The sequence below is a fragment of the Miniopterus natalensis genome, chromosome 4 (genome assembly GCF_054644295.1).
Source record: "Miniopterus natalensis isolate mMinNat1 chromosome 4, mMinNat1.hap1, whole genome shotgun sequence".
Classification (NCBI taxonomy): domain Eukaryota; kingdom Metazoa; phylum Chordata; class Mammalia; order Chiroptera; family Miniopteridae; genus Miniopterus; species Miniopterus natalensis.
The window spans coordinates 24,599,191-24,620,935 of NC_142084.1; the positions used below are offsets into that span (position 1 = coordinate 24,599,191).

At 43.7% G+C, this 21,745-nt stretch overlaps 1 protein-coding gene across 2 annotated transcripts; it reads right to left on the reverse strand.

The window, feature by feature from the left end:
* Positions 1-8,131: 8,131 nt before the first annotated feature.
* Positions 8,132-20,356, reverse strand: MINAR2 (membrane integral NOTCH2 associated receptor 2). Of its 2 annotated transcripts, XM_087816414.1 has the most exons (4): positions 20,049-20,356; positions 16,781-16,831; positions 11,934-12,158; positions 8,132-8,566 (listed from the first exon to the last, which is right to left on the reverse strand). In XM_087816414.1, exons 1-4 carry the CDS (start codon positions 20,223-20,225, stop codon positions 8,387-8,389), a joined length of 633 nt encoding a protein of 210 aa, XP_087672540.1. In that variant the 5' UTR covers positions 20,226-20,356; the 3' UTR covers positions 8,132-8,386. The 2 variants fall into 2 exon arrangements, with proteins under 2 accessions (XP_087672540.1, XP_016052574.2); XM_016197088.2 differs by lacking the exon at positions 16,781-16,831.
* Positions 20,357-21,745: the final 1,389 nt, after the last annotated feature.

A 21,745-nucleotide genomic window follows, 5' to 3' on the forward strand; every position in this document is an offset into this window, starting at 1 on the left:
AACATTTTTGACAAACCGAATAGTCGAGAACTGAAACTGATCATTGGGTTTGGCAACGTTAAGGTCACTGGTCATCTTAACAAGGGCGATTTTAGTAGAATGATGGGGAGGGGGGAACAAAAGCATGAACAGGGTCCAAGAGATGCAATTTTAGAGCATATTTTTAGATAAAATAGTGAAAACAACATAATTATTTTGAAATACTGAATGAAATTGAAAGGGTCCCCAAAATATTTAATGTATATATTTGCTTTATAAATTTATTTGTAGATGGTAGAGCCGGGCTATTTCAGAAAACAAACACAACATAGACCTCCAACATATAATCTCAACTTTTACCTACTCTTTAAATGACAGCTCATTTAAGTCTACTTATAGATACAGTTTTTCTGAGATAAGTTTTCATTTGTTATTTAAAGACAGATAATAGAAAGATGATAGACTGAGATGATGATAGATAGATGATAGATGATAGATAGATAGATAGATGATAGATAGATAGATAGATAGATAGATAGATAGATAGATAGATAGATAGATAGATAGATAGATGATAGATAGATAACATAATAAAACTGACATTTTGGTGCATAGTTTTATAAGTTCAAACACATTTCTAAATCTGTGCATTTGCCACCAGAATCAGGGTACAGAGCACTTCCATCACCCCCAAAACCTCCTCAGGCATCACAGTCACACATTCAAACCACCCCAGCTCTTGGCTACAGCTGATCGTCTCTCCTTGGCTATACCTTTGCCCCTTGTCAAAAACATTTCATTCAGCGTTTGCCACAAGGGTTCCTACCACTCCAGGGAAATTACCGAAATCTCTGTCTGGGCGAAGGTGGAAGCATTAATCACTTCCTTGAGGACAGGCTCTGAGAGGAAATGTATTGAGGGAGATAAAGGAGTTTAAGATGATATCATGACTCACCCTCCGTGGGCACAAGCACAGGTGCGAGACGAAGGGGAAAGGCCACAGTCTAAATTCAATCATCCAGGCACGCTGCTCTTATCGCGGAACAGGGCACACTCAGGAGGGTATAAGAGATCAAACCGATTTTCTCCGTCTTGATTTTTAAACTAGCTCAAGGACACAGCTGACTCGGGAATGCTGCTTCAGATGGAGAGAGGAGTGGAGATCCTCACCTCCTCCTGGGGCAGGTGAAGAAGGGAAAGGAAGACAATGTAAGGGGGTCCCTTGAAGACCGGGGGGGGGGGTTCTGGGTAATGAGGAGACAAATGTGCCATTTCTTAGATGCAGTCGGAGAGCAGAAACTCCAGAGATGCGCCCCACATCATGAGTTCTGGGGAAAACAGGAGAGGTGGTTAAATGCTATATTTGAAAAAGAGCCCGGTCCTACCGGACCTTCCCTGTGGCTTGGGAGTGGCATTGAAGGGGCCCATGCCCTTCCCCTGGCTCCCGGGCAAGCTGTGGAAATTAGCTTGGAGAGTGGGCTGAGGCCCATCCCCGGAGGCCACTGGGCCAAAAGAAAGTCTTAGATGGAGGAGAAGCATGTTACCGTGATGCACGTGGACTTTTGGAGGAGTGACTGCTGGCAACCCCAGCACACTGTGTGGTGGCCGCGATGGCACCTGCAGGAGCCAGTGTCACACAGCACTGGTGCCACAGAACAATGGAAGGAAAAGCAACCTCGCCCTCCCTGCTCTGGGTGTGTGAATTCATGACCCGAATGAATTTCTTCTTCCTAGGCTTGAACCCCCGAGAGAAGAGGGGGTAGGAAACTCAGAGTTAAACCCTGACCTTGACTGAAACTGAATTAGTAATCCCAAGAAACGGCTGATGGACCTCAATTCACACCAACACTATTCTGGAGGCAGATCAGCAGCTCCTTTTCTTCTCACTCAAATTGGTGAGCATAGAATTTAAACCTGTTACACAAATTTTGGGTCAGCAAGATTGACTTTGTATCCCCGAAACCAGCTCTGAGTCACAGAAATGGGCCGATGCACAAGGTGTTGGGGGGGGGGGGCGAGGCTTTCTCAGGATTTCAATCCCAAAACACACTGCTAAGATCTCATTTAAAATGCAGGACCAATCTCAGCTCAAACCTTTTAAACATAAAGCACCTATTGAATAAAGGCCAACTTTTAAATACCTGAAGGATTTAATTGCTCGTGAATTTTGTGTTCCCGAGGAGGGGGAAAGGCCAGGACAAAGGGATGGCCTACACCACGTCTGCCTTTTGTCCCAGAGGGAAAAGCTACCGGGCAGACGGTCCCTTCAGGGGGGCCCAGAGTGTCACCTTTCACAGTGCAGCCCTGGGCCCTCAGGGTCCCCGCTTCCTGGGCACTGGCTCTTCAAGGCCTTTCCTCAGCCTTGAGAGAGAAAGGAGCAGCCAGGGGCCCGTTAACATGAAGGTCTGACTTAGCGGCCCCGGAGTGTGCATGTTTTCACAGGCATGAGCCACCCTTTGAGTGGAGGCGGCGCAGGGGACGCGGCTAATGAGCTCTGCGAGCGCAGCTGGAACTGCTCGGGCCGAAGCCTTCGCAGTGTGGGCCCCAATTACTGTCGCATCCCGCGCCCTGCACACTGCAGGCTTGGGGGGCTCCGCTCCCCGCTCCCCGCTCCAGGGCTCAGTCAGCGCAGCTAATCACCCGAGGCCCGGAAGGGCCGCGCTCATTTGTCAGGATTTCCATGTTTTGACACCAAAGAACCACAGTCCTCAAATTCTGCGTGTGTGTGTGTGTGTAATCACAGTCCTCAAAGAGTGTGTGTGTGTGTGTGTGTGTGTGTGTGTGTGTGTGTGTGTGTGTGTCCGTCCGAAGCAGTTTGGCATCCTGGTGCGCACCTGCCATCTGGTGGTGAGACGTTAACTCTGAGACGTGGAAATTCAAGTGATCCCTCCCAGTCTGATTTTTTTTGGTTTGTTTTTTCATGTGCAACTTGTGCCTTATCTGGCAGGATGAAGACTAGGTGTTTGAGGGGTTCCGTCCAGTAGCGCTTCTGAAGCTGAACGTGGGCCTGAAGGTTTGCAGGGGGTTGGGTTCTCCTCCGAGGGGGTTTGGTGCCAGGCCCTCTGGAACTGGGCTCCCGTCCTGCCCCAGAGGAGTGGGAGCCTCCTGCACTGGCATCTAATTTAGGGGTGGTCCGAGGCAAGGCTGGGGAAATCGGATCCTGTGCTCAGGAACACCAATGGGGAAAGACATTCTATCAACATCATTTACGAAGAAGGGGTAATTAATCCATGAATGCGCTTAGTCCTGGGCTCTAGGGTTTACCTAAATTGGCAGAATGGTACAGCCTTGTGGCATTTGGGTTTACTGGCCTTCTGGGCACACTGTGTTTGCACTTATTTCAATCATGCATTTTCTGGGTTCACTCTTCCAGACTGGGGATAGAAAGGAGCATGGCTGTGGAGTGGAGGAGAGAAGAGGCACACTTTTCTTATTTTGCCAACATCTGGAAAACACCAATCTCATTACAGCCATGAGGAAATAAACAGGAGGGTAGAGGCGCAGGCAGATAGGTTAGATGTAGGCTCTCACTCCAGTTTCCCTTCTCACAAGTCTCCTGATGGCCCCCAGCTCCTATCTCTTCTCTTGGAAAATGCAGGTTTTACACTTAATCTCAGAGGATTGTAGTTGAGATGAAATGAGATTGTGGAAGGGTTTGGAAATTAGGGAACGTAGGAAGTATGATTATATCTGTTGAATGTGTATCAGCCTGAGGCAGCGCAAACGAAGGCCGGGCGGAAAGGTTCAGGCGCGTGGGCAGAGGATGGGGTGACCGCTGGCCAGGGGCAGCTACTGGGAGTCTTTCTGAATAACTTGGACAATGGCTCCGAAAGTTGGGCATTTATGTTGATGATAGTAAGCAAAAGAAAACTTTTAAAAAATGTGTTTAGAATTAATGAAGGAGGTTTATGACCATTATATTTAAAAAAAGAAAACAATGGCAGCAGAAACAGTGAAATTATTGTCTTCACGCTTAAGTGTTGGTTCTAAATGTGTCAGCCTTTAAATAATGTTTTTCAAAGGAAGCTTAGTAAACTGCTGTTTCGTCTCTAGTGACTGATAAAGTTTTAAATCTCACATAGCCATTGTTCTATTATTCAGGTAGTTAATCGAAACCGTATTCCACCAAACTTGAAGCTAATTCAAATGTGAGGGATTTCAATGCTTATTTCATAATTTGGCAAAGCTAGCAAGTCTAATTAGCAGAAGAAGAATCCTTGCTTTCTTCTCTTTGTCAGGAACTTGAAAACAGTCAGTATCATGTAAGCAAAGCTGTGTGAGCCTTGGCTCTCATTTCTGAGCCAAAGAAACTTAGAAATTTTTTTTTTACTAAAAAACTAATTTTCTTATTTTAAGATTTTTTTAATTTCAAATTTTTCTTTTGAAAGAGCCTTTTGTATTTGATTTTTATATACATATGGATACATATATAAGAAACACACCCATATAATTATCTATATACTCTATCTCTATTTACTCTGTATCTTTTCAATAGGTCCGAGGCATTGAGAAAAAAAGAGAGTGTTGTGACATACCATATGTTTGAGGCAAAGGACAGACTATGAGATGGACCCCTGAATGAAGACAGGTCAGGAGAAGCACATGGGACGTCCCATACACTTCTTAAGAAGAGAGGGCCCCAGTCGGGTCCCGCTGCACAGAGTGACTCCAGCAATCTGCACAGAAGGTGACATCTGATCAGGCGCAGGAGTCAGAGTCCATAAAATGAGAGCAGCACAACTGCTCTGGCAGAAAGCTGTGTTTGGTTTCTGAAATTGCTCACTTGTTTGAATATTCTCACCTCAAGTTGGGCAAGAGCCTGGAGTAAGTGATTATATGGAAGGAACCAAATAAAGTTACCTTTCCTCGAAAAAGCACAGCGTTAGACCCTGTGGGTCTGTAAGTACAAATCTGGAGAGGTTGCGATTTAACAACCCTATCTAATTACAGTTTGAAAACTTATTTCTCACATATGATAAAATTACATCTTTAATTATTAGGGGAGGATTTAGCAACTGGTAATAAACAATGGATATTGAAAAAAAGAGGAATTAAAAATATTCAAGGATTCTCAAGAAAGAGATAAAAATGTAGAAATTCAGATCAGACCCTATCTAAAACAAGCAGCACATTCCTCATATCTTAACCAATTGAGGAGGTTAGGAATGGGGTCACCTCTCAGAATACTTCTGCCTTTTGCCTGTTATGTGTAGTAGAGTCAGGAGTTTATGCTGAGGGTCCCCGCTCTGCCTTCCAAGTATCAGTCTTACTCTAGGAAGTCTATTTTTTTCTTGCAAGATGAGAGGGCATCAAAATTACTGGTTGCAAGGGGGAGGTTGCAAGGAATTCTTGGCCACCCAATCGAACTGATTGTAGTCACAGAGGCATACTCGGGCCTTCACCTACCTGCAAAATGTCCCTTTGGTAAAATGCTTTTCATGGGCTGAGAGCCGGCACAGGACATGTCACCACCAGATGGCAGGAGTGCACTCTGAATAAATGGAGCGGCCGCAAACGCTTTTTCTTTGTTTTCCACTCACTAAACTCTCCACTAGGTGGCAGCAACATATATATAATGGGATAGCCTTTAATGAGTTATCTAAATTTAATTTTTCTTTTAAATATGAGAGCTGCACTTTTCTATTTTTGAATTTTACTGAGCTTATTTGAGCCAAACTGACACATATGCTGGGGAGAGCAAGACCGCAACTGCTCTCAAGAGTAGCACTTTAAAAAAGTATCCAGTTGGACTTCTTTCCTCTAGAATATTCCATACTATTTGCCTTTGGCCTCCCTCACATTAACCCAATATACAAAAACAAAACAAGGCTTTTTTGGGGTCTACTTTCTAAAGAACATGGGAGAGGTTACTATTTTAAACCATTATTGCTTAAGAATTTATGGAGTCAGACTTTCTTACCCCAAGTTGGGGGGCGGGGGGAATAAAAAGTAACTAAAATAGTCACTTCTTTGAAGATAATACTTATTATTCACTGACCACCTATTATGTGACAAAGATTGTATTTAAATGCTTTAAACATTAGCTCACTGACTCTGGATGGACACTTCTTAAGAAAGCCTAGATTTTACCTGAAGCCATCACCTCTGTATTTTCTCTGACCTTATTATGGTTTTCTGCTTGAACCTTTTTCCAAAGCCCATACTGCAGAAACTGGAACTGCTTTCACGGTACAATTTCGAGTGCACATAGGGATGCATTCTCTCTGTTTATGACATTCCCCCTCCTGTAACTGCATAGCATTTACCCAGTGAGGGATAATATAGTTTGATTCTATTATTACATTAAAGGCTAAAAATGAATTTTGGTCTGGCAGCAATAGCAAAGTAACACCCTCATTCATGCTGAAGTATAAATGAGCAGGGGTGAGAGTGGAGGGGGGCCAGAGAGAGAAGGCAGGGAGGGAGAGGGGCCAGGAGTTAGGTGAGCAGCTCCGCTCCTGTGGGTGCCGGGCCTGGTGCCTTTAGGAATCTTACCTGGACGCGGCCAGAAGCAACCTGCTGGGACACAAATTCCTTCCACATGTAGCAGAAACTTGAACATGTTCTGAATTCCTTAGAAGCAAACACTGGGCAGTGAAGCCTTGAAAACCGAGTAGGTATACAGTTGGTCCTTGAACGTGGGTTTGAACTGCGCAGGTCCCCTTGTTGGTGGACTTTTTTCAATAAATAGCTGGCCCTGCCGCTCCATGGGTTTCACATGTGCAGCTTCAACCAACCGCAGGTGAAAACAGTCTTTTCGCACCCCCAACCGCAGATTCCCAGCTGCAGACAAAAATACTGGTTTCAACCTGCGGCTGGTTGAATCTGTGGAAGCGAAGGGCAGACTGTAGTCAAAAATAATATGTGGATTTTTCCTTTGGGAAGAAGGGATTCTGGGGATTCCAGAAAAAGTAAAAGTAATTACTGTGCGGGGGCTGGCACCCCTGCCCCATGCTGTTTAAGGGTCAACTGTAATATTAAGTGGCTGCCTAGGAGGTGTCCGCAGTGAGAGTGGACCTGCCCTCAGCAAGTCCCCTGGACACTCATGGCTCCTTATTTCAGTTTTGAATTGGACTGGGGGAGAGGAGGAGGGAGGTTAAGGACTGCAGATACGCTCACGACATATTTTGTGCGAATGATTTTATTGTACGGAAAAGCTGCACTTTCATGTACTTTATTTCAAGTATCTTTAAGAGAAATACAATAAGATAATATGGAAACCCCAGAGGACAAAAGCTGACTAAAGACAAATGAGGAAAGTCCCTTTGTTGTTTCTTGCACAAGATTGGGGGGGTGGAGGGTTGAAATAAAAGAAAGGGATGGAGATGAGAGACCCAGGAAAGGGAGTTCTAGAAGAAAGAGAAGGGTGGCGACTTCATTCACCTGTGGCCGGGGCCGGGGCCCCAGGCATGTGCAGGCACCATAAGCGCCGCCGGGGTGCGGGCAACTAGCACACGGCGGCCGCGGCAGGGGGTGAGCTGTGCAGCTCCTTGCTGGGCCCGCTCCCGTCTGCGCCTCACCGGCCCTCGGGCCAGCCTCGCCGGGAAGACGTATTATCCCCTCCCGGGAGAGAAAGCCTTGCCCAGGGTCAACAGCCAGCAAAATCCAGTTAGGATTCCAACTGTTCTCTTCGCGGGTTTTCCTCTGCTTTTCTGGGGGCTTCCTTCCTCAGTGGCGGCTGGTGAGGCCACTTCCTGACTGCCACCAGGGGTCACGCTGGCCGATTGGGATCAGCCAGTCGGCACAGCTGGCTCTCAGCGTGATTCACTGCGTGACCGGGGCCCGCCTAAGTTCAGGTCCACTGAACCGACCGGAACCCGAGGCGCTCCGGAGGCTGGGGAAACAGCAATACGCGCGGGGAACATCCCCGCTTCCCCGTTTATTCCTGGCTTAAACGGGAATAAAGGGAGATAAGACGGTGGAACTCAACCCAACAGGCAGAGCCACAAGCTTTTACCCTGTACGCCTGGCCCTTGGCCGAACAGTGATCCTCTCAGCCTCCCTAGTGCTGACAGGAGGGTGGGCGTAGCAAGGTAACGGTGTTTTAAAAACAGGGCGAATACAGTCTGAGCATTAAGACAAAGCTGTTGACCATTGCGGGTGATGCTTTGTTCTCTATCAGGGTGTTCGGTCTGGGCTGTGCACGGTGGCTTCGATCCCCAGAATTCCTTCTTCCCGAAGGACAAGCCTCGGGCTGGATTCTTACCCGGGCCCCAGGGCGCGGCGCAGGGAAAGCCGGGGCTCCCGGGCAGCACCCGCACCCAGTAAAACCCGCACCCTGTAAGACGATCACCTGTGAACTGCACGCTCAGTAACGCACCCACGCCGCCTGACCGTGTTTTTCTGTAAATGTTTATTTGGAAAGATTTTTAAGAAATTTCAACCGGTTGTGTCTGTGGCAGTTTCTTCAGGTGAGAAACATGCTAACAGTCACTATGGAAACCAAGACGCAGGCAGCCAGGAGCAGCGTCAGCCCTATTCGGCGGTATTTCGAATGCTTCTCTTGTTCTTCCTCCTTCTTCAGTAAGGTGTCGAAGCCGGGCGTGTACATGTCTCCCAACCAAAACCGCAGGTCGTTAGGATTCTCCTAAAAGAAAATTACATGGAGAACAGGCCCAATCAGTGATCAGCACAGGACCGCAGACAAGACACTGCCAGAGGCGCTGAAGGTCGGTGCTCGCACTGTCTGGGCTGAGGCTTAAGTGTCAGGACTCAGGTGAGAGAGGCGAGGCTCCCCTGAACGGCACAAACACGCAAGCACAGCCGCCTGGCGGCCCCGGGGCCCTGCAGCTCCAAGCTGGAGGTGAGCCTGAGAGTCATCAGGAGGCCTGCGTGATTTATTGACTCAACTGCTCACACAAGAGTGTTTCTGTCATCTTTTTAGCCTATTTAAATGCACCTCTTACATCTCATAAACAGTGCGTGTCCATCAGGTTAGTGAGTCGAAATACAATTAAAATTCCTCCCTTGCTTTAGGTGAGCCTTAGAGGTTTGATTTTGTCGGCAAGGCTGGGATGAACATGCTTGGTGAGTTTTTCGGTAAATCCAGAAGCTGACTTCCATGCAGGAGGCGTAAGACTAGAAGTCAAGGGTCCCTTCCACGCTTTTTGGGTTGCCGGTCCCCCTTGCAGAGGGCGACAGCGTGTTCGGTGTGCAGAAACTTTGGCCCTGTTTGACCTCTTAAGAAAGGATCCGACGTGTCCTTCCCCACATCAGCTCCTACCCCCCACGTCTGCTGCCGTCCCGGGCCTCGTCTTCGTTTCAGGTGGGCAGAACTGTCTTCAACACAACCTCATTCCTATGTCCAGCAAAGCACCTGCAAACTCTGCTGCTCAGACCTTAAAAAGCGTCTTCTCCTGTTATATCCAGCTCTGGTTCAGTGCTAAAGACTCGGCGTCTGGATTCCGGTCAGCATACAACCAATTTATGGTGAATGCTAAACTCTGTTTTCAAAAACCCACTTCATGATTTCTCATCTGGATTGTTGCAACGGCCTGCGGCTGGACTGCTTCCCCTCTCTCTCACTTTCTAGTCTCAGTGGACTTCAAGTCAGCCAGTGTCCATGGCCAGCTCTGGGGGCAGTGCGCTAGTTTCAGATGCACCGAAGTGCGGCTAGGAGAGCGATGTGGGTGCCTGCGGGGGGCCGGGGGGATTCTGGTCCCTGCAATACGGTCCTTCCCTTACACTGCTACTAGCTTCAGTTATCTAGTTCTAGAAAAGCTAGAGTATGAAAATAAAATTTGGATGACCTGTGCAAAAAGATCGATGATTTTAAAATCTGTCTGCTCTACTCTGGTCCTTCACTTTGTGTGTGTCCTGATCAGAGGCTTGCGCTTTGCCTGCAAGGCTAATGCCTCCAATCTTCCGTTCAGACTTCCACAATGGGGACAGTCCTCTCTTCCATTCTGCTCCCAGCTTCCCTTCATAGCTAAATAGGGTGCTGCTTTTCTCCTTTCCTATTTATAAACTCTTAGCAATTTAGAAAAATGAGAGTAGCCAAGGGAACTTCAAACTTTTACGGCCCGTAGTGGTGAAAAGTTTTCAGAAAGTAAGCTAGGGGGGCTGGCTGCTAATTAAAAGCCCTGGATAGGGAAGGTGATGGGAGAAGCTGAATTCATGAGGTACGGGAAGAAACTGAAATCAAAACAGAAGTCATCACTTCCAGAAGTATCCCTCAAGAACAGCTAGTGCTGAAAAACAGCATCATGAGGTCTGCAAATGAGCCTGTGACCCGAGGGGCTACTGCTTTGAGGTTAGTGACTCTGTGTAGAGGACGGGGTGGGATGGGGTGGGGTGGGGTGGGGGCGGGGGTGGGTCAGACCCTGGCTTGGGTAAAGTAATATAGCCCTTGTCCTCATGTGTGATCTTCCTAAGCACAACTCATGGAATCGTCCAACAAACAGTTCCTCCTTGTTGCCAATAACGTTCAATTTCCTTATTGCGACACTCACGCATTTTCTTTTAGTCTTTCTTGGCCTTGATTTCCCGCCGGTGTATTGCTTCAGCTGCAGCTGCAGCGACACTAGGCTGCGTGTTGCTCTGACCGACTCTCATTCTCCTATCGGTGCCTTTTCTCTCCTATGCCTGAGGGAAGCGCCCACCCCCACCCCACACTCGGCAAGCCATCGATATCTTCTGAACTCTCCCCGTCCTTCAAGCTCAGCAAAAATTAACTTTTCCTGAAGGCTTTTCTATAATCCAATGTGATTTTTCCCCTCGGAATCCGCACATCACCTCCTATGGCGCCGGGCAGGACCCTCTCTCTCTGCCTTGTCACTCCACCTTGTTCTATAGTTACTGCTTGTTTCTTTCCTCAGTTAAATGAACTTTTTGAAAACAGGGACAATAATATTTATCTTTACAGTCCCGTCATTCACGTAAACGACAAAGAGAACAGAAGGGGCTCTTGCGTACAGTCAAGACACGTTTGTGAAATAAATCGATACATTTTTTCCTGCTTGTAGGTGGTGACTACTTAGAGGTTGATCTTCAGACTCCTGATAAAAAACACATGATTACTGTTGCTATGGGGGAGCATTTGTTATGGAAACTTTTCCGGAAAAGAGACTACATTAAGGGAGAGATACATTAATCTACTAGGAGATTAAGAAACTTCAAAGACTCTGGACAGTGAGCTATTTCGAGGAGTGCACATTGGAGATTTTTAAAAGTGTACGATTTTAAGAGGGCACAAGGCTGTCCCCTGCAAAAGAAAAAGTCTCCGGCTGCTTAAGGTATGAACAGATGTGCACAAAGGGGTACTTGGAAAATGTCAGGCCTTCCTGGCCCCGGGGCAGCGGAGGCAAGCCCGGGCGGGCAGGAATCCAGTCTGCTCAGGAAAGAGGGCCGCTCTCCTGCTTTTCAGGTATTTCTAGGTCTTCTATGTGACGGGTGACGCCGGGCACAGGGGAGGGGGACTTAAGCTGGGTTTAAGCTGGGTGAATGAGTTCATTGCATACTTTTCCTGTGTTGAAATGCTTTTGTTTTGTTTTGTTACTGAGACACAGGAAAGAGTCCAAAATGTAAGTTTGCAATCTTAAATCACCGAGCGGGCTTGAAATGAAATGATTTTTGATGAGAACGGCCTTGCACAGTGCCGAAGTCAGAACATTTAATATTTTTGAATACATGTAGAATAAGAAATTCGTAAGTATTCAGGAACAGTGGTCACACAACTAGGGGAAAACATACATCATTTAGCAAATTAATTTTCAAAAATTACCTTTCCGGCAAACCTTGTTTCTGTGCCACATCAGATTTGTTGCAAAACTCAAAACAAATAAATAAACACAATGACAGAGGCGAGAACAAGGGAAGCCAGAGGCTAAAGTGACCTGACACCTGGAGACTCTGTGCCCGGGGAGGACTGCCTGTCACCTCCATGCCTATGTCATTCAGGAGTGTGGAGCTCATCTCCCCATCAACCGAAGACGCTGAGTCTTTGCCCCGGGTACCTTCAGATGCCCAGACAGGTTTGTGTGCAGGGAGCGCCTGTCATATTCCTCGATGGTCCACGAAGGACTCTTCTTCCGATCTTCCATAGCTTCCTCCAAACTCACGTCACCATACAGTGGGTTGTTCTTCAGAACTGACGAGAGAGACGCTGGGGGCCTCTCTGGGGAGACAGTACCCTTCGAGCTGGACCCCCTCATTTGTTGAGCAGCGATCTTCCTTTCTCTCTGTAGGAGGCATAGAGACAAGGCTTCTCTTACCAACGGGCCACTGATGGCAGAGAATGGAATGAGAAAGAACCGTACCCCAAAATGTGTTGATTCTGCCTGGAAACCCAACAGATTAGGACAGTGAAGGAGGAAAGGGTTCTGGGGTCTAGTTTGACCTAGAATTCTATTTAATTCAGTTCTTTCTTTGCCTGTGATCTTGTTTGGCTTTAGTAATCATTCATTAAAATGCTATTGTATCACTACGGAGAAAGGACACTGTTCTTTATTTCAAATAGAATTCTGAACAAAGCCATTTTTTCCCCCAGCTCGCTGGCATTGAGATTTAATGACATTTCATTTCTATCTGTGTATTCCATGACTGATAAGAATAATATTTAATATTGCTCTATTAATCCAGCAGAGTCAAGATTAAAAGGCCTTTTATAGACATGCCTTGGCTTTCATGAAAATTCTCTTGGGAATCCTATTTCAGATATCTTGGAGAAGCGGTCTAACTTAGCATAGCACTCCTATATGTGTCTACAGGCAGCTGGCTATTAGATGGCTCTAATATTGACTTTCAGATTTTAAAAAATGTTTTTATTGAAGCATAATATGCGTAAAAACAAGTACACATATCATCAATGTACAGCTCAATAAATTTTCGCAAACCAAATAAACCTAAGACTCTACTAAGGAACAGAGCATGACCAGCACGCCTCATGCTCCCTTCCAGTCATTATCCCCCTCCCTGCCCAAGTACAACCAGTGTAACTCAGCATGGAATCATACAGTGTGTGCTTTTCTGGGTCTAGTTTGGCCACAGTTTTTTACTTTGCTTTTTTTCCCTGGTGACTACAAAACTGTCGTGAAGGTACAAAATTTTTAAGTTAAAATGTGTTCACTGGCCAAATATAATTGAGAAGAAACAAATAAAACTGATAGTGTAACGCTTCATTATCATGGGGCATCAAGGGAGAGGAATTCCACATCAGTTAATTTTTAGAAAACTTAGGTTTAACCCTTAAACACTGGCAGCAAATTTCATTGATTTACAGCAATTTTTTAAATAAATGTGTTTCAAATATTTTAGTAATCTGAAACAGAAGATTCAATAATAGCAATAAATATTCCTCTGAGTCATATTTATGCTCATCAATAGATTGATTCCCTCAGCATCTGTTGGGGTATGTAGCTCATGTTAAATATGTACTTATATAAGCTAAGCTGTAAACTAATATCACATACAGTTTCCTTCTGAAATGGCTAGAAGTCCAAAAAAATCATCTATATAAAACCTTTCACATTCTCTTTGGTCTTCAGTTTTCCTAATTTTCTTAATCCATACATTTTTCATATAATTAGAGATCAACTTGGAGATCTTCTCTGACTTTACTAGGTTGTTGGTCTGCTCAAAACCAATTTATATTCTTTAATACTGAAGTTTGCAATGAAATAATAAATCATCTTGACTCAGCATTTGTCTTTAAGATGGATGACTCGTGAAAATGTTTCTGAATTGAGGAAAAACAATTTGATATGAAATTTAGATCATTTCATATTAGCATAATTCTGATTCAAGTTTTTTTCTTCAAGGCTAGATATCTTTGATCATTTTTGAAGAGGAATAATTCTTCTGACATTGATAAAGTGGCTTCGTCAGTTTTCTTGCCTGCTAGGCTATTCCTTGAGTTACTTAAACAAGGAAGCTCTATAACTGAAGAAACAGTTTCAGGGGGAAAGAAAAAATAATATACTCTATTACAATGTATAAGGACCTTGATAAACTAGTATACAAAATATAGGAAAATAATCGGAGCTACATCCTAGAAAGACATTCAAGCCCTTAATTCTAAATCACATTCTTCAAAGTCGGAGGTTTCTCCTTGCACATGGTGCCATTTACCTATGCGTTGCATGACAATCTCATGCCTGAATGACATGTGTTTAGAAAATTAACAGAATAGCTTTATTAGGAATTTGGTGGCTGGATAAAAGTACTCATTATGGTTGGGGTTAATTTGCATTTTGATACATTTTTTCAAATAGCTTAAGAAAGTAAAGAAGAATGTATTTGATTCCAATTCTTCACCCACAATTTAGATAGATTATATTTAGCAAAGGAATACTCAATAGTAATTCCATTATTTTAGTTATATGGACTCTAAAATAATTTATATTTTTAAATATTTGTGTAAGAAAAGTAATATTTTAAAGCTTACCTAGACTTTTTGGCATTAACCATTATTTAGTACATTTATTCTTGTGGTTTTTGTTTTTTTTTAATATATCTTTATTGATTTCAGAGAGAGGAAAGGAGAGGGAGAGAGAGGGATAGAAACATCAATGATGAGAGAGTCATTGATGGGCTGCCTAGCCCACAACCCGGGCATGTGCCCTGACCAGGAGTTGAACCCTGATCACCTGGATCCTAGGTCGACGCTCAACCGCTGAGCCACAACCAGCTGGGCTAGTCCATTTATTCTTTATATACTTTATTATTTATACTATTTATGTATAAGTAAGCTATCATTCAATAAAAAGAGTAAAACAGAAGACATATTTAGACAAAAACTGAGAATATGTAATTAGTAGGCCAATAAAGAAGGAATCTCAAAAAAAATGTACTTTAGAAAGAATAAAATTAATACTAGAAAAATTAAAATGCAAAAAGGAATCCTCAGCAAGAAAATGAAAAGGTAAAAAAATAAAATTAATAAATATATGTATGAACCTAAGGAAGCATTGATTTTATGGTAGAATAGAAATAATAATCACTAATATATAATTTAAAAAAAAATAAAAAGCTAAAACACTGAGCAGTAACAAGTTTAACAGATATTTTTTTTTATGAGAGCACTAAGAAATCATTTCAGTGAGAGGACAAATATTACTAAAATATGTATTGCTTAATTCAGTAGAGCAGCAGGAAAAAGATAAGACAAAGTTGAAAACAAGACAAGAAAAACAAAGAATACGGGAGGGGGGACCTCAGGAAAATGGGAAAAAAAAGAGAAAGAAATAATCACATTAAATGTAAATAGACTAAACCCTCTATTTAAATGACAGAGATTATCAGTTCAGCTTAAACATTAAATTCAATTATGTAATAGTTACAAGAGAAATACCTAAAAACATAAGGACTCAGAAAGAATAAGAGTGAATGAATGTAAAAAAAAAAAAATAGCAGGTAAACATAAACAAATGAGAGCTGGGTGCTGTGGTGACTGGTTAAAGGTGCCCAATTTTGTTTTCTCTTCCTGAGCACACAGGATAACTGCCTTTCCAGTCTGTCTTGAATTTAAGCTGGGGCTAGCTGTTTTCTCGTTGATTATGTATGGACAAAATAACTTCCAAGACTGAATCTTGATTTTTGGCTCACTTTTCCTCATTTTTGCATCTTTTGTGTCACTGTAAGCTAGGGTCTGAGATGGCAGAGCTATAAAAACAAAGAACTTGAAGCCCTGGGTGACTTCTTGGAAAAGAGCTGCCCCCAAAACACACCTGCCCTTCCTCAGACTTTACGCTCCCTAACAACACAAGTGGTATCTTGAAATTCCACAAATGTGTAGCATTGGCTTAACAGTCAAGTAGTAGAAAGAGATAAAGTGATACCAGAAGCTGGAATGACGCTTATTCACATCCTACAATGATGTGAATAAGGTAAAAGTATCATCTGTGGCCACTGAAATCTAACCACCTGTAGCTCTAGGAGAAATACTTAGAAATTATCAGAGGATTCATGTACATATAACGATACTACAAAAATCAGAGCACTGGTGTAATACAAGAAAGAGATGAAATTAGAGAAAGAACTGGACAGTGTGCAAGAAAAAATAAGAGTAGAGAGTTTAGAAATTTTATGCCTTCTATTGTTTAAAATCTGTTTATAGATCCCAAACACTGAGATACAAGATTTTTCTTTTTAAAGCATTGAGCCAAAAAAGCCCATTAAAATGTCTCAGCTGAATGAAGTGACTCAGGGTAAAGATCATGTTAAGGGTGTGGTTTCATAACTAATCCTGACAGCCCCCAGGTGGCTGTCCTTGAGTCAGAGGATAGAGGAACAGAGGCAGAAAAGCAAGGATTACATGAACAAATAACATACTAATTTTTTGTAAGATATCTATTACCAAAGAAACCACAAGCCTACCCCTAAAAGGTTTTGATTGTTTGAAATTAAAAACACAATAACTCTAGGCCTCCAAATATCCATGAGCAGGAGTGAACTTTGAAGCCTATATAGGCTTGAAGGAGGGCCCACTTCTGATATGGAAAAGCAGAAGCATCCTGGTCAGTCTTCCCCACCTTCAAGGAAGGTGGCATCTCAGAATCACTTTGGAATATATTCCCCCCAAAATGTATACACACTTTAACAGCTGATAACCCAAATGTATTTTAATAAACATTGCTTTATAATTATTCAAAGTGTGTGTATACATTTTTTGGGGACACCCTATATGTAATGTATATATGTATATATGTTTACCAGAATAATAGACTGTGGCAGAGCCTGGCTAGATACTCAACGAATTCTTTTCTTTTTCATGGGCATACAATAGCCAAGCAAGGAAAGGTGATTAAGAAATGAGCCCAGTAAAGAGCATTGTCTAAAAGTCAAGGGGAGAAGAGCCTCTTACCCTTGGCCTTTCGCTCCAGCTCACAGGTCTAGTGTGGAATGTTCCTGGTTTCTGAAACAGATGTGACAGAAGCCAGGAAAAGATATAGCTAAGAGATTAGTCAGAAAATATTCTGAAGTTTAACTACTAATCAGAAAAAAGGCCCACCACAATATCTGCAAAAACATATTTTATCATTTAAACTAAATTTAAAAAACCAGCCTTTTCCTTTCATTACCTCGTTTTATAAAGGGGTTGGCAGAAATATGTAGACTACAATTCCAAATGCCTTCATCAGATACATGCCCCAAATAATTTTAACAACCAGAAACATTAGATTTTGGAGAAAATTTGCTCATTGCACTGAGATGAAATTTGTTGTGAAGTTTCTTTATTTCTCTAGTGAAAGAATTTAAGGAGCATAAATATAGTAGAATCAAGAAATATTTGCTCATGCTCTCTGCAAATGCGGGTGACCTGTGTATCTGCACAGAAGGGAGTTGACAGGATTCACTGGCATGCCTGCGAACCTCACTGCTCACTTTTCTTTCTGCACCATATGCTTTATTTAGTTCATATAAAAATGGCATAGGGACTCTCCCCTGAAAGTAAAATGTGAATTTTTAAAAAGCTTAAATATAAATAAATCGTGGATATAAATATGTTACATATATTTAAGAATTCAACTTCATATTTGGGATCCAGAGGATCTTTAACTGCTGAGGAACCAGCAATGTTGAAAGCAATGTTTATAGGTTAAGTCCTTAGAAATTCTGTGAGGTAGTCTGAGTCCCAAGCACCATGCACCTGGGTGGTATAACACCAAAGGATAAGCTGACACAACTCTGAAGTTAGTGTGGATTCCAGGTGAGTATAAAATCTACTGCTTGAGCTAGCCACATAGCTTGACAGATGTATCAGCCACATCCTCCAACACCACCATCTACACACAGACACACACACATCTCCATCCACAGTGTAAATGAAAAAAATGCAAGTTTTCCAAATTCTAACAAAAGGATAATTTCAATATACTTTGAATATTGGCCAATGATGATAATAATAATAGTAATAATAACAATAATGCACATTTCTTGTACTTATATAGGAAACCCTTTCTCAATTATTTTTATGTCAGATTTTATTTGTTCTCACTTTTAAGGAAATATGTAAAATAAATATTATCCTAATTTTTCAAGTGGAAATAAACTGAGGAATGGACTCAATAAGAGCCACAACAGATGTCTCTCCAACTGCCTTGTTTGTGGATATGACACAAGAAACCAAGTTTCTAACCTCTTTTCTCAATGTTCTCATTGGCTTAATGTCTCCACAACAGAGTGAGGGTTTTAAATTAAGAACTATTTGACAACTGCCTCCTTGTGTATCCCAACACCTCAATACATCTGGTATATACAGTGCCTTCCTCCAGTTAGTATTAGTTACTTAAAACTTTCATGTGTCCATTTCTTTTAGATTTATTTTTTATCCAGATAAAAAAAAATATCACTCCCAGATTTCAAGATCCAACCTAGGAGAGAAGTATTACTTACTGACATATTGCAATCTGAAGTAGTGAATATAATTGTTGTTACTCATAATTTGTGCTACACCTACCCAACTACCTGAATTTGTAATTGATTTACACCCCCATGCATTATTTCAGTAGCAACTTGGCCTATGTTCAGTCACGTTAATATTTCTTTTCAGGGCAGAAGGACAACAGAATCAAGCTTATCTGCAGTTTACAATTACCAATAACTTATTCAAAGACATAGAAGCAGATTTTTACCTCCTTGGTTTTTTCCTTTAATAACTATTTCAACCCACTAGAGCTTGTGGAAAAAGATACCCTTTAAAAATGTGCATTTCATTCAGGTTTAGGAACAACATTCAACAGGGCTTGAAACTGTGAAGTTCCACATGAAGGAAACAGGTCAACTCCAGGACCAAACAAAAGATGTTAGATGTATGTGTTCCAACCTCAAAGGAATTTTTTGGATATGTTTTCTGAGACTTAACTTCATAGCATAGGAAAGCCAAGGTTTTCTTAACTGACTTTCGAATCATTTCATTCCTTGATATAAACAATAAGGAAGTAAAAGGAGAAATGTCATTGCACTTAGCTTAAAACTAAACAAAACACAAAAACAATAACCAAAAAGGTGCATCTGATGGGCGGAAGGGTTTTGAGGATTACAAGTAGGAAAGATGCAACAATTCTTTAAAAGTCAGTTGTCATAATAAGCTGCTTTACCATGGAAATAAATTAAAACCCTTATAGGTGGAGGAAACACTTACATAATCATTTGAGTGTACTTGACTTTGAATGATCTCAGGATAAAGGTCCCGGGGAGCCCACAAAACGCACCACAAAGGAGTCACTTTACACCAGGACTCATGAGTAGCAACTGTTTCTTAAAAGAAAACAAATTTCTGTTCAGGGAATTTGAACCACTCCAAAGGACTTAATGACTTGCAGGGGTTGGTGGGTCAGTCACATCTGTTCTGAAACGCAATGCTTCTTCCTGTTTCTAAATGGACTAACCCTTAACCCCATTAGCCCTCACATCTTAAAACAAAGGTTAGTCCTGTTTCACGAGCTGTGCAACAGGCAGGGCCTTTATGTGGATTCCAGCACATGGAACTCATCACAGCTTTTTTCTCTCCTGGTCAGCGAAAGGAAGGAAGACGCGAGAGAAAAAAGAAAGCAAGAAGTCGGGCCTGCGCTGGCTCTGAAGGCCCGATGGTGTGTCCCGTCCGTGCGGACGCCTGCGAAAAATATGAGCATCTGCAAGAGCGGCCAGCACCTCTGCAAGGCGGAGAGTTCCTTCTCTCCCCTTCCTTCCAGCATCAACTTTCCACTTCTCCGCTGTCCGAGCCTCTCCTGCACGAAGCCAAAGGCAGTTGGTCTAAATGAGGTGTAGGAGCCCCCAAAGTAAGCTTCTGGTGCTTCGTGGTTAGAGTACACCCAAAACTTTCCCTCCAGAGCCTTATTTGCAAATTGGTTTGAGAAATTTTGAGGGAGAGGAGTAAAATGAGGGCTGGGCAAACTGTAGAAGGAAGCACAGGCTGGGAGCTAGGCCTTGGAGGGGGTGAGGGGGTGGGAGAACTCGCATCTGTATAAAGGGATGGGACAAAGGTTCAGGTTAAGGAGGAGAGGCCTGTGCTCTGTGGCAGCGGCGAGTAAGCTCCCTGGCTCGCTGGCCCCGCTGGCCTTCCCTTCGCACAAATGTGAACCGGCGGGGAGAGGGGAGCCCCGGCCCGCTGCCCGGGCTCCCGATCGTACCTGTGAGTAGACGAGGTTTTGCCAGTGCTGGGCAGCGGGGTGGCTCCCGCCCGGAAACCTCACCAGGCCGGCCTGCAGCAGGGCTGAGCTCCTCATCAACAGCTTCGCGTCAAGCTGCAGGAATTTGTCAGGATGGTTGTTATTTGGCAAAACCGAGAGATCCATGCCTCCCTTCATCTACGGCAGGGAACAAAGGCAAGTGAGGCTGGTCCCCTTAGGCCCGTCCATTATTGATGAGCCTGACGATTCTCGGGCTGGCACCTGAAACCAGGTCTCTCAGCTGTGCTCGGATGCCATGCTCCAAATGACACATCCACACACAGGCCATGCAGCACCCTGCCTTACTCTTCACACACGCCCCCCCACACCCACACACTCACACACACACACAAATGCATTTAGCGCGCTTGAATGGGGCTACCCTCATTAAAATTAATAGGATGCCAAAATTAGATGTGTGCAGTACTCAGTGTCTCTCCACAGGGGCAGAAATAACAGGTTAACAAGGAGGAACTATTCTTCGGAGAAAGGCTGCCAGAATTCAGGATCGCAGCCCATAATTCAGAGCACACGGGATAGTCACCTATAGAGATGACTCCTTAATTTTTCTCTCTGATCGTTACTGAGCTACCTGGCTGACTTGGCCCTGCTCACGCAGCCTCGCATGTGATACGCAAGATCTTGTTTCTTCTCCTGTTTGGATTCCCAGAGGCTCACGCTCGAGTGAAACCTAACCGTGTTTAGCTTGTCAGCTTCGTTCTTAGTAGAGAAATGGCAAGAATCTGCCCCCCGGTTCGCTAAGGTAATTTAGTGTCCCAACCTCCCGCCTGACCCTTCCGCTGCCTGAGGTCCCTCTGAGTCTCCCCCTCCCGCACACACTCCTGCGGTGTGCTCGGTGCTCACGGCACATTTGGAACCAGAGAAGGTGGCTGCTGGGTTTGGGCGACGCGCGGCCCTAAGTGAACCCATCTGCTGCTCAGGAGCCGGGTGGCGTGGAGCTCCGGACAGGACCGCGTGTGATGTCAGGATGTGATGATGGCTGTAAGGGAGACCCGCTCTCATTTGAAGCCATTCCGCCTCAGGCAACCCATGCTTCTCAGCGGGGAAAGCAATGATTTCCATCTAGAGAAAGAGGAAATCTTCCCCCTTGTGAGAAGGCAAAGAGTAGACACATCAGCAGTTTCTAAAAGACGTAAGTTGTTTGTTATGTTTGCACCTCTGAAAACCCATCTGACTCAGCAGGAAGGTTTCTCCTCCAGGGGGAGGGGGTTACATGTGGAATGTATCAGCTGCAGATTTCAGGAGAATGCCACAGAGCCTTATAAGCAGCAGCAGCCAGGATGTTCTCGAATTGAGCAAGACACTGGAGAGCACGCACCTTCTTTATAGCACGAGGGTGTTTCAAAAACCCCATCTGTTCTACTGTCGGCTATAAAACTGGATTAAACAATCAATACTTTCTATAAGGCTTATTTGGACCCAACCTCTATCACTGCCTTACAATATCTGACATACACTTGAGTGGATTTATCAATTCATTTGCTGGAGAAAGTACTTCATAATGACAATAACCAGTCCAAGTGTTTCAAGAACCAAGTGTGTTATGTGTATGTGCATGTGCTTGGTACTTTCTGGAATTTTCTGGTTGCTGCCAGAATATATCTAATGAGCAAATATTTCTCAGGCTGTTTGCTTTT

Coding starts and splice junctions, on each gene's coding strand:
- MINAR2 (XM_087816414.1), bottom strand. CDS start 20,225: ATGAAGGGAGGCATGGATCTCTCGGTTTTGCCAAATAACAACCATCCT. Junction 12,159..16,780: donor GCTGGAGCGAAAGGCCAAGG/GTAAGAGGCTCT, acceptor TGCCTCCTACAG/AGAGAAAGGAAGATCGCTGC. Junction 8,567..11,933: donor ACCTGTCTGGGCATCTGAAG/GTACCCGGGGCA, acceptor ATTTTCTTTTAG/GAGAATCCTAACGACCTGCG.